Source organism: Alternaria metachromatica (assembly GCF_023757995.1).
Source record: "Alternaria metachromatica strain BMP 0045 chromosome Unknown scaffold_43, whole genome shotgun sequence".
Lineage (NCBI taxonomy): Eukaryota > Fungi > Ascomycota > Dothideomycetes > Pleosporales > Pleosporaceae > Alternaria > Alternaria metachromatica.
Window position 1 is genome coordinate 240069 of NW_026055534.1, and position 11859 is coordinate 251927.

Genomic DNA, 11859 nt, shown 5'->3' on the forward strand with positions numbered 1-11859 from the left:
GGGCCGTGACACCCCATCGTCATCATACCCGATGTCGCTGGATCTCGATGTGCTGTGTGTGACTAGTCGCATTAGCGCCATGTTGAAGTTGGAGAAGGTTGGGGATGCTTGGGGTAATGCCGAGGGCGGGCAACCGTGGGATGAAGCTACTATCGCGGGGCAAGCATGCCAGTCTTGTTAGCTTTTTACAGTGCTAGTACTACAAACGCGCAGTAAAAAGACTATCGTCATTCTCATCCTGTGAATTCGTCTTGAGATAGACACCCTCTTTCACGTCAAAGCCGCAACAGCTGCCATCGCACCTCGAAGCAACCGACCGCCAGCATGTCGACCGATCCGAAGCTCGACGAGCTACACAAGCAGCTCTTCGATGAAGGGCTGAAGATGAGACGGAGTGTGGTGGGAGATGAATACGTCAATCGCGCGCTGGAGAACGGGTCCACTGAGTTCTCACGAGCCGGACAGGAGCTCGTCACCGAGATGTGCTGGGGATACGCTTGGACACGTCCAGGTCTCGACAAGAAGCAGAGAAGTCTGATCAACATCGGCATGCTCATGGCACTCAATCGCGCCCCCGAGCTTGCTGTGCATGTGCGCGGGGCGAGGAACAATGGTCTTTCCGAGCTTGAGATCCGTGAAGCCATCATTCACGCCACAACATACTGCGGTGTGCCGGCTGGGGTCGACGCGATGAAGACAGCTGAGAAGGTCCTGAATGACATGGCCGAGAAAGGCGAGATGCCGCGAGAACTGGGCGAAAGGAGCAAGAAGGCGTGAAGATTGTTGGCTTGTGACGATGGACAGAAGACGCGTCGCGTCGCGTTGGACTGTGGCTGGGGCAAGTGGCACCCGGGATCATCCGGCCCGGGCAGGGACGAGTTGTTCGACAGTGATCGTAGCAATACCACCATTCTCCATACCTTGCGTCTGCGCAAAAGTGTCAAAACAACATCTTCCACCTTATACATTCTATCAATATGCGTGCATCCCGGGCTGTGGGTACATGTCACACGTGTGATTGGTGGCTTTCCCACCTCTTCCCAGCACCCCGCATGTGAACCGTCGCGTCCCCGCGCTTCATTCCTTTCCCCACAATCTCACGACCCGACTTCGTGAAACACGACTTGCAGTCTCCAAACTTCGTCTAAGTGCTCAGGCTGCTCCAAAACTCGGCTATCGCCTGCTAAGCCGGTCGCAATTGGGCCCTGTGTGAGCGAAAGCGTCGCGATTGGTTTGATGGAAGCCGGTACCAGTGAAGAGCAGGTCCCGCAAGCTCAACCGGGGAAGAAGGAAAAGCGATTCCAATGTCCACACTGCCAACGGGCCTTTGCTAGGCTGGAGCATCTCCAGCGTCATGAGCGCATTCGTAAGTCGTGCGACTCGCGTCGTAAGCCAATTCTAATATGCGTCAAGATAGCGGTGTGAAGCCCTTCAGCTGCGCAGCATGCAACTATTCATTCACACGCAGGTATGATACGTTCGGCGTCGTTTATGGTAGCAGCTAAAAACTCAATCCAAGTGACCTACTCGTTCGTCATGAGCGACTCACTCATCGCAAAGAGCAGAGTGCACAGCAAAATCACCAGCATACTCCCGCTGGGGATACATATGGCTCGGTCGAGACTCGGCCGCACAAGCGCATGCGGTCAAGTTTCGATGCTGGACGTCCAGTGCCCGAAATACCCAGTATGATGTCCTCGCCTGCTGTTCTGGACATGCAATCGTCGCAACAACAACCCGCAATGTCACACGCCTCCATGACCTTCGGGCACAACAGCCCCTACTCTTTGACAGCCTTGTCCATGGCTGCCGAGTATCAAGCTCTTCAAGGTAATATGGCAAACAGCTCCGCTCATGATGCGATGCCAACCCCAATGCCTTCGCATGCTGGCACGATAGCCGCGAGTGTTGAAGGCCCACACTCAACCATGCTCACGGAGCCGTCTGCTCATAGCTATGAGTCGACCTTTGGAGAGTCACTGGACAGTCTCACTTCATTCCTTGACAGTGAACCACTAAACTCGTACCACTTTGCGTCCCTAATCAACACCGAACAGCCCATGCCGTTCTTCTCTCCAGACTCATTTGGCTACGGTCAACAAATGGTGACCGAGCCAGAGGGAACAACAGCACCTACACATGGGTGGAGACCAACACAATTAGACGAGCCGCCGTCGCTTTCACGCTTCGGCTCTCGTTTTCCTTCCTTGCAGCCAGACGATCAATCCGCTCGGAAACGATCGTTTGCAGATATCTCACACGAGGATCGGCAGGAGATTCTCGAGATGCTCCAACCCTTCTCCATGGTCATACCCAGCGACTTCGTTCTACCAACTCGATTAGCACTGTGCAGATATATTGCTGCGTACATCAACGGATTTCACGAGCACATGCCGTTCCTTCACATACCCACGATGTCCGTGGAGACATGTTCGATAGAGCTGCTCTTAGCATTGGCGGCTATCGGTGCGCAATACACTTTCGAGGGCGAAAAGGGTGTCGAGCTGTTCAACGTAAGCAAAGCAATTGCGACGCACCGTATCAGGAAACGGGACACGCGCCTGGTGCAGCTCCAGCATCATTCTGAGTCGGATCAATCGTCGCCCCACAATCATCCGAGCGGCCCTCGTAGCCCTCAACGTAAGGGTTCCGTCTCGGGACCGCTGGGCCTACCTTCCCAGGCTGATGTTCCCGTACTTGGCGAAGATCTCATGCAGACCGCTCAGGCACTACTCTTGCTCATGGCACTGTGTACTTGGGCCAAACACAAAGAGATCCTCAGAGAGGCGTTAGCAATCCAAAGCATCTTAGCTACCCTCATTCGGGATGACGGACTCGAGACCGAACCTCTCCATGAGACCATCTCATGGTCGGACTGGATTCGGCGCGAAACGATCAAAAGGACCAAGTTCATCGTCTATGGCTTCTCCAACCTCCATTGCATTGTCTACAACATTCCTCCGTTCATGCTAACGAGCGAGGTCAAGTTGCCCTTGCCATGCAGTGCCGCAGAATTCAAGGCACCTACGGAGGCTTTATGGAGGGAAGCGAGGAAGAAAAGTGCGCCTGAAGTCCTGTTCCAGGATGCATTGAAACGTCTATTTACAAAGCAAGGCCGCGATGTTACCGAGGTCAACTCGTCGTCTGGAAACTACGCGTTGATACACGCCCTGATACAGCATGTTTTCTTCCTCAGACAAGTGGCACGATGTCGTTTTGAAGGACCCGGTGATCTGAGCGCAGAAGATGTCGCGTCGCTCGAGAACGCTTTGCGAAACTGGCAGACCGGATGGCGCCAGAACCCTGAATCATCGCTCGACCCGATGTCGCAGAACGGTCCCGTCGCTTTCAACTCAACTGCCTTGCTTCGATTGGCATACATACGACTATACGTAGACACCGCAGGTCGAGCTTTAGAGACGCGCGACCCTGTGCTGATTGCCAATGCCTTCCGCGCCGGGCCTACGATCAGGCGCTCGCCAAAGATCACAAGAGCTGTGCTCCACTCAGCTCATGCACTCTCTATACCCATCAAGATCGGCTATCGTCTCGTGGCAAAGACACAATCGTTCATCTGGAGCATTCAACACTCCTTGTGCACGCTCGAGTGCGCCTACCTCATGAGCAAGTGGCTTGAAGCGCTGTCGGTACCAGAAGCAGACCCACCCGTCACAGAAGACGAGCACAGGATCATTGCGATTGTGAAAAGCATGTTGGATGAGACCGAGTTTGCCGTACCCGCCGATATTACGCCCGACTCGCCCAACTTTACACGACATCTCAGCGCGGGGGTGCTCAGGGTCTGGGCGATGATCTTCAAAGGATCTCAAACTTGGGCTATCGTGGATGTTATCGGGAGCTCTCTCAATCTGTATGCGGATATGCTAGAGTCTGGGTGAGCAGATTTATGAAGATGGTCTGGTTCACCAATAACACGCAACGACTTCTGTGGACTTCAGCCGAGACATTTGGCTTTCCCGGTGCAAAGCAGGGTTTAGCATCGAATGAAATCAAGCCTCGCATCAACAACCCAGATTAGGTAATAATCCAGCTGCATGGTTCGCGCTGGAAATGCGAGATTAGACGATCGAAGCATATAAGAGAGTGTCCCTCGCGAGCAGCGCCCGTTGATGGATACTGGGCTCCCAACGTGAGATGACATTCGAGCGATGCGGCCGCCGTTCGAAATCAGCTTTGATAACCAGAAACATTCTTTGAACACATCATGAATCAGCAAGATTTACTCCGATACTCTTACTCCACTATGGCCGAACAACGTTCCGAGCGGTTACGGGACACACTCCCCAAAATTCCAATAGCCTCCACTTGTGCAGTCGACCAACAAGAGACGTGTCGAATCAGGAATAGTCAAGCGGCAAGCTGAATCGCAGTTAACTCACGAGAAGCGGCGTGGAAGAAAATCCGACGGCCGCGTGGGCTTGAAAGAGTGGTGAAAGATGTCGAAAGTGCAGCCATCAAAGGCAAGAAATAAGACAGAAAACGTGACGTGGTGGAAACATCGGAGCTTGATCTATCCTGAAGCAACATGGGCGTGTTAGGAGTTCAGGGTATTACCAAGCAGAAGCAGGAATAGAACTTTGTGTCTCTTCACCGGAAGTACGGGGGTCGGTCAGCCCACTGTTATGGGTGCGCATCGAAGGAGCCCTACTTTCAGGACCGGCACTGCTACTTCCGCTATGGAGCTTGTTGTGCGAAGCAAGACGTGGAGTTGACGAGGCGTCCGACAAGTTTCGGAGAGGTTGTCGCTGCAATCTAGTCCACACGTCCGTTTGGGGTGTGTGTTGCGGAGGATACAGTCACACGTCAGTGTCACTGTCAGCAGAAATCCCAGCGAATTCGATGTGGATGCGTTTCAGGTGTTTCCGGACATTACACGCGCCTTGGTGGTGTCGAGATAGCTGCCCAACCACCAATTGACATGGAGGCGTCACCTGGAGGCTTTGCAACAGCAGCTTGGCGGTAAGATAGAGGCGCCCATCTTCGAGCAACTTATCCATGCGAGATAGTATTAGTCGATGAGACATGATCATGGCTCGTCGTGCTTGGCCAAGGGCAGAGCTGTAGCTTAAAACCCCATCGACGAATTTAGACGGTGCTGACGACGAAGAGCCGTGTGCTCTCCTATAGGTTCGTCACTAGCACAGAGTTCTTCAATCTATGGGCGAGTTAACAGCTTTCGCATACCCTACCTCAAACAGCGTGGGTGCTCAATCCAACTGCATGCCGCGCCGTCATTCGTGAGTGCAGTTAATTACCGTGCTGCCGGGCGTAATGTGCAAGGTTCTGTCCAACTGCATATCGGTTAAGACAGTGGCGCATCGGCACGGGGGCAAGCCCTATCCTCGGGTTGGAGTTGCAACCGATGCGCATATTCGGTATGTCTGACATAAGCAGCGTCTGTACATGCAGTGGAAATGGGCATGATGTGAGGCGGCATGTATGGATGGATATTGTATTTGTCTGGCGGCGTGCATTGTTGTTGTCCAGCAGTAGATGTCTCCTGGTGGTGCGGTGACAATGTCCCGGGTCTGTGTTGATCACGACGCATTGTCGGTACAAGCAAGTCGATAATCGTAAACACGGCGGCTGATTGTATTGACATCTACTCAAGTCGCTCTACCGGTATCTTGAACTCTTGCGTGATTTTGGTCATGTTGTTGACCACTACGAAAGGAACGAGAGTTAGTACAAGGCCTGCATGTGTACTATACGTGCTACTTGCGGTCATCAACGTCGACTGTCTGCTGATTGCTTCCCTTTGGAGCACCCGAGGTGGAAGCATCCGTCTTCGGTGGGTTGGTGTCGATTTGAATAGTGACCTAGCAATGTCCATTAGCATGAGCAGGCAAAGCGGCACACACTCAGGAAATGTCATGCTTAAGTTGTACCTCGCCATCTAGGCAGGTATAATCCAAACCTACCGGCCCATCGTTAACCAAAGCAACATCCATCATGGCGGCAAAGAGTCCGTCTTTGACCTTGTCGGACTCATAGAGAGATCCGACCTTCTTGAAGAAGGCTTGGTATAGTGTCTTGGCTTGGTCGCCGTTGGCGGATTGGTGGAAATCCGGCTTGTTTCCCTTCTTCATAGAGGCCAGTAGCGTGAATTGGGAAACTGTCGACTTTCAGCACACCGATTCCACAGCAAAAGCACTGTCGTTGACAGCCAAGAATCCCAGAGTGCGTTTCACACATACCACACAAAACCTCGCCATGGATATCGGTCACGTTGCATTTCCACTTGACATGTCAGTCTCAGCCGAGAGAAAAAGCATCGGCTTCATACGCGGCCCGGCGGGTCCTTGGAAGCGTCGTCCCAGAGCTTGGCCTTGAGTATCTTGCTAGCCATGGCCTCAACATCCTTCTCCGTGTCGTCTTTGGAGACGGCAGCAAGGACCAGCAAGCCCTTGCCAATCGAGGAGATCAACTGGCCATCGACCGTGACTGATGCCGACTTGACCCTCTGCAGCACCGCTAGACACGCTTAGTATAGTCGTGGTTACGTGTGCATGAGGCGGGGTCCGTACTCCTCATGATGGCGGGGTAGCAGCGTGGTGAGAGAAACTTGGGTGGCTCAATGTGCGATAGCCTCACGGTGATATGTGCAGCAGCGCAACGACGTCACGCATGGGAATTGCGACATGCGACAAGTATGAGACGGGGCTGGAAGAGGGTGGAACGCGTAGATGAAACCAGACGCGTGGGGCCAATCGTGGTGGCTAGTGGCCGCACTCTTGGCGAAGACGCTAGGCCAGCCCTGTGGCATCGCGTTACCTATGCGATACGTCCGCCTCCGCATTCAGCCCACGACAAACATCCACGCCATTCCCCGTCGAACGCCCTCACTCGCGCGATTCGACTGTCCCACGGCCGCTGCCACCCCCGGCGACGCAATCATTGCCGTAACCACCGCGAAAGTCCTCACGACGAGGCTCGACCCTCGCCATGGCCGCCCGCAAGCTCCAGCAGGAGATCGACAAATGCTTCAAGAAAGTCGCCGAAGGCGTCGCGACGTTCGAGAACATATATGAGAAGATCATGCAGACGGGCAACCCCTCGCAGAAGGAGAAGCTCGAGGACCAGCTGAAGAAGGAGATCAAGAAGCTGCAGCGCTCGCGGGACCAGATCAAGACGTGGGCCGCCATGTCCGAGATCAAGGACAAGAAGCCGTTGCTCGACCACCGGAAGCTCATCGAGACAGTAGGCTGACCGCCGCCTCCCGGCATGATGGGACGCTGACATGTGACAGCAAATGGAGCGCTTCAAGGCCGTCGAAAAGGAGATGAAGACGAAGGCATACTCCAAGGAAGGCCTGCAATTAGCGTCCAAAATCGACCCCAAGGACAAGGAGAAGATGGAAATGGTCGAGTTCCTGCAGCAGATGAACGAGGAGCTGGAGCGCCAAATAGAAACCATCGAGACCGAGATCGAGACATTACATGCCAACGTCAAGAAGACGAAGAAGGGCGACAATTCCAAGGCAGAGCGCGTGGCAGAGCTGGAAGAGTCGGTCGAGCGGAATAAATGGCATCAGGGCAAGCTGGACCTGCTGCATCGAGCGCTGGAGAATGGCAACGTCGAGACAGAACAGGTCAAGGAGATTGAGGACAGCATCAAGTACTACGTCGAGAGCAATCAGGACCCCGAGTTCATGGACGACGACACAATATACGACGACTTCAACCTGCAAGAGGAGGAGGCTATCTTCGGCCTGGGCGAGAATCTGGACCATGTGTCTTCACACGAGTCGCAGTCGATAGCAGACGACACACCCGAGTCGGACGTGCGACCGCCAGCACCCAAGCCGAAAGCGACAGAAGCAGTACAACAACAGGCACGACGACCCTCGACACAGATGAAGTCACCATTACCAGCTCTAGCAACATTGCACACGCCGTTACCTGGCGTCTCAAATACCACGGCCAACGCGATGAAGCCCGCACCGATACCGACAAGGACGCCGGGCGAGCCCTTGAAGTACGCCTCGGCCGCCGCTGCTGCAGCCGCGAGCGATAAGAATGGAGTGGGCATTGCTCCTCTGCCACCACCACCGGGAGGGGCCGCAGCACAGTCAGGCCTCATTCCTGGCGGCGCACGGGCAAGTGCAGCGAATTCCCCGGCAATAACACATTCCCAACTGGCCTCGCGCGCGCAGCCAGCCGAATCCGCACAAGCATCGCCAGCTCCCGCGGCAAGTATACCCGTGACGCCTGCTGCGGAGAAGGAGACCCTTTCGCGCGCCGTCTCGTCGGAAGACGCCTCGAAGTCCAGCAGAAGGACACCAGCTCCCGAGCCTGTAGAGGAGGAAGAATCATCGGCTGCCACCCCGCCGCTAACGAACGGTGATTCCCATGCAGAAGAGGAGGAAGAGGAATCAGTGTATCATCTACCGTCGAGCCTACAGGACCTCCTGGACACCTTCGAGGCGACCAAGAACGACATATCCGCCTCTGCCTCGAAACCTCCAAATGAGCACATGCTAGCAGCATCCATGGCCACCGCGCCGGACTCTGCGGATACTGAGGCGCCGCGCCACTACCGACCCCAGAATCCCTATCCGTTTACGCCCGCGCACTACCCGCAAGAGCCGTTACCCATCTTCGATGATCCTCGCTTGTACTCCCGCATCGAGACCGACGCTCTCTTCTACGCCTTCTACTACCGCCAAGGCACGTACCAGCAATACCTGGCTGCAAAGGCACTCAAGTCGCAGAGCTGGAGATTTCACAAGCAATATCAAACATGGTTCCAACGCCACGAAGAACCAAAAGCAATCACTGAAGACTACGAGCAGGGGACGTACCGCTTCTTTGACTATGAAAGCACATGGTAAGCACCTAATTCTGTCCACCAGCCCTACGCGGGGCTGCCGTATTACAAACTCGCGCCACGCCGTGCTATTTCTGCACGTCATACAGTGCTAACCTTATTGCAGGATGAACCGTAGGAAAGCTGACTTCCGATTTGCCTACAAGTTCTTGGAAGATGAGCTATGAGCAGTCGGCTGCTTTCTTCTTACCGACCCGCATGCTCGGCTTGGGGTGATTGAGTTCTGTATTAAGATTAAGTATTAGGTAGTCCTGGAATGGGTCCCGTCGAGGGCACACAACTTTTGCTCTTCGGATCTTGAATCGCTTCCATCAGGGTTTCTTCGGTGCGTATTAATGTCCGCCCGCAGGCACCCGACCGACCACGCGAGGTGTATGTCACGGTGAGACAATTATGCATGGATCAAATAGCACTTATTGAGGCTCACCTGCCAAGTGCAGGCCCTCCGCCCGCGACAATTTGGCCGTCCAAGGATGTTGTAGCGGTCTGAGCGCCGGGCGTAATCTGACATGATGTGGCTAACGGCTGCGGAATGTGCTCAATTGGTCCAGACGACGTTACACTGGGTTCCGCCCCCAATCGGTGGAGCCTACAGGGCTGCAGGAGGAGGCTGGTCGCATGTCACTGGCCGCCTAAGCGAGGAATCCTTCCGCGACGTTCAAGCTTCAGTTACGCCCCGTTACGCCCGGCAGCACTAACTCGTGCATGACTTTGAGTTGAGCGGTTACTGCATCAATCATTTTACGGCATTCGTGCGCCGGTCCAAGTCCATCGGGTTGCGGGTTAATTGACCCACTTACAGCAGCAGCAGAGACAGACGAAGACCAGACGCGAAATGGGCGTTTGATGACGGCTAACCTACTTGGAGACGGGCGGTCAAGCAATGTTTGATCTCAATGCGTTTCGAAGGCATGCTGTCATCACAAGTGCTCTGATAGTTTCGAGCGATCAAGCGGTCGGGTGCGTTACCGAGAGCCAGCTGGAAGAGCCTGGAGTATCGCGAAACGACCATGTCAAACATGATAGACCTCAGGCCGATCGCTAGGCTCCAGGCCACGTTCTGCAGCGTAGCAGGGGTTCGTTCCTACACCGCGGAACGAAAGTACGCGAACAAGAGCCACGCATGCACATCCAGTCACACGGGGCCCATCGACCTACCCGCATGTGTGTTAATCGGTGAACCATGCCTATCATATATCCCGGTACACCAAGATCAGAACACCAACGTGTACGCATTGGACTATTCTAGCTATTTGCCTTGCCAAGCCATGACAACGACAAATGAAAGAGATGGTACAGTTCAATTAAAGTTGGATCGGGGCCTAGGGGTACTCGCCCTGCATCGCCATAAGACGACACAGATCTACCAGTGTCCTCGTTGTGCTTCCTACCTCTACACCTAGACCACTATTTCACCGCCTCAATTCTCCCACAGCATACGACAACATTAGGCCTTTTGATTCACCCGCGCCGCGACCAGACCCTACAATACCATTTTCCGGTGACAACTAGTGTCCGTGCCGTCGTCAGCCCTATACCGATTAGTTGTGTGGGGTACCACCAAGCTGGTACTGGCTTCGCCTCGCCATCCTACGCATCCACCTCAGCAATCTTGGACTTCTATATTCACACATTTGGCCTCTGGCGTAGCAGTCCTTGTACAAGGAGATCGCAACGCTTACCAAAGACGCGATCGTCAAGCCCTGTCGAGCGAATCCACAACCTGATCCGACTTCTCGCCTTACGACACTTCTAACTTTGTTTCGTCATCGCCATGTTGGCACACTACGGCCCTCAGGGAGATGGCTTTGGGCGCCCGGACGGTTCATTCCCTCCGAAATACCTGTGAGTCGATGCGGTTCTTGAGGGTCTATAGCATAAGCTCTGGGGTGGCAGTGAAAGGTCTTTGCCGATATGAGGGAACGAGTTATCATGCTCGCTTCATATAAGACTCGAAAGCATTCCAGGATAGCAAAAGCAACAGCATCATCAACGACGACTTCTAACACTGGTTTCATAGATCTCTTGAGCAAGTTCAACTGCGTCCTCGAAGACATACGTCCGTCTCTAGCACAAGAAAAGCATCCAGACCAAACAAGTTACGCATCATCACTTCGCCCGTGGCGCCCGTCTATCGCCCTTCTAGCACTACAAGCCGTACGAAGAAGACGAAGACGATACGCCCGAAGCAGGAACAACCGCCTTCGCCCGCCATGTCCGGATACAGCGTAAGTCAAACTTAATCTGTTCGTCGTCACTTGCTTTGACTAACAACACTAGTATTCCTCTTCTGACCAAGGGAACTACAACTATCAAACCTCTTACCCAGCTTCATCAGTACCTCAATACACACAATCCCAGATCAACACATACTACGCGCAGTATCAATGTTACCCACCTCAACCGTACCAGATCATTCCAGACTACTACGTGCAACCTGTCAATGTTGCGCCGACAACTGGGTACCAACAGCCAGTAGCTAGTGGGTATGACGTTGGAGGTTGGCAAAGTCACGGCGGTGATCTAGGGATGAGTTCATCGCAAGCTCCGACTAGGTGAGCATCTTTTAATATCAAAACTCGGTGTTGAGATACTAACATCAAGACAGAAGCAGCAGTCGTACAAAGTAATTACCCAATATCCCTTCTCTACTCCCATCCACTAACTAACCTCCCCCCACAGAACATGGACCTGCGACATCGCCTCCTGCACCTCCTCAGCAAACTTCACCCGCCTCGCAGACCTGCAACGCCACCAATCCACCGTCCACGGCGTCGGCACACCAGAGTACCCCTGCAACGTACCGCGCTGCAACCGCGTAGGCGACAAAGGCTTCACACGACGCGACCATCTAGTCGAGCACCTCCGCAACTTCCACCACATGGACATTCCCAAGCGGAGACCAGGGGAGCGAAGCGCCTTCCCCTTTGGATGGCCCGAGGGTGGTGGCGCGGGAGGATCTCACCAGTGAGTATACTTCACATATGGGAGGACAGCGGGGGGGGGGGG

General features: G+C 54.2%; 6 protein-coding genes across 6 annotated transcripts; 4 read left to right on the top strand and 2 right to left on the bottom strand.

The window, feature by feature from the left end:
• Positions 1-79: 79 nt before the first annotated feature.
• On the top strand, positions 80-777 carry J4E83_010326 (uncharacterized protein; the record flags this gene model as incomplete). Its single annotated transcript, XM_049337207.1, has 2 exons — positions 80-87; positions 291-777. 2 exons carry the CDS (start codon positions 80-82, stop codon positions 775-777), a joined length of 495 nt encoding a protein of 164 aa, XP_049183755.1.
• Positions 778-1928: 1151 nt separating this feature from the next.
• On the top strand, positions 1929-3899 carry J4E83_010327 (uncharacterized protein; the record flags this gene model as incomplete). The annotated part of the gene is made up of 1 exon (XM_049337208.1): positions 1929-3899. The coding sequence occupies one exon, from the start codon at positions 1929-1931 to the stop codon at positions 3897-3899; it is 1971 nt and encodes a 656-aa protein (XP_049183756.1).
• Positions 3900-5735: 1836 nt separating this feature from the next.
• On the bottom strand, positions 5736-6110 carry DTD1 (D-tyrosyl-tRNA(Tyr) deacylase; the record flags this gene model as incomplete). Its single annotated transcript, XM_049337209.1, has 2 exons — positions 5736-5840; positions 5943-6110. 2 exons carry the CDS (start codon positions 6108-6110, stop codon positions 5736-5738), a joined length of 273 nt encoding a protein of 90 aa, XP_049183757.1.
• Positions 6111-6301: 191 nt separating this feature from the next.
• Positions 6302-6555, bottom strand: J4E83_010329 (uncharacterized protein; the record flags this gene model as incomplete). Its single annotated transcript, XM_049337210.1, has 2 exons — positions 6302-6495; positions 6549-6555. 2 exons carry the CDS (start codon positions 6553-6555, stop codon positions 6302-6304), a joined length of 201 nt encoding a protein of 66 aa, XP_049183758.1.
• A 411-nt stretch (positions 6556-6966) lies between these two features.
• J4E83_010330 (uncharacterized protein) lies at positions 6967-9017 on the top strand (the record flags this gene model as incomplete). The annotated part of the gene is made up of 3 exons (XM_049337211.1): positions 6967-7221; positions 7271-8850; positions 8957-9017. 3 exons carry the CDS (start codon positions 6967-6969, stop codon positions 9015-9017), a joined length of 1896 nt encoding a protein of 631 aa, XP_049183759.1.
• A 2046-nt stretch (positions 9018-11063) lies between these two features.
• On the top strand, positions 11064-11821 carry J4E83_010331 (uncharacterized protein; the record flags this gene model as incomplete). The annotated part of the gene is made up of 3 exons (XM_049337212.1): positions 11064-11078; positions 11131-11332; positions 11571-11821. The coding sequence occupies 3 exons, from the start codon at positions 11064-11066 to the stop codon at positions 11819-11821; spliced, it is 468 nt and encodes a 155-aa protein (XP_049183760.1).
• Between the last annotated feature and the right edge of the window lie 38 nt (positions 11822-11859).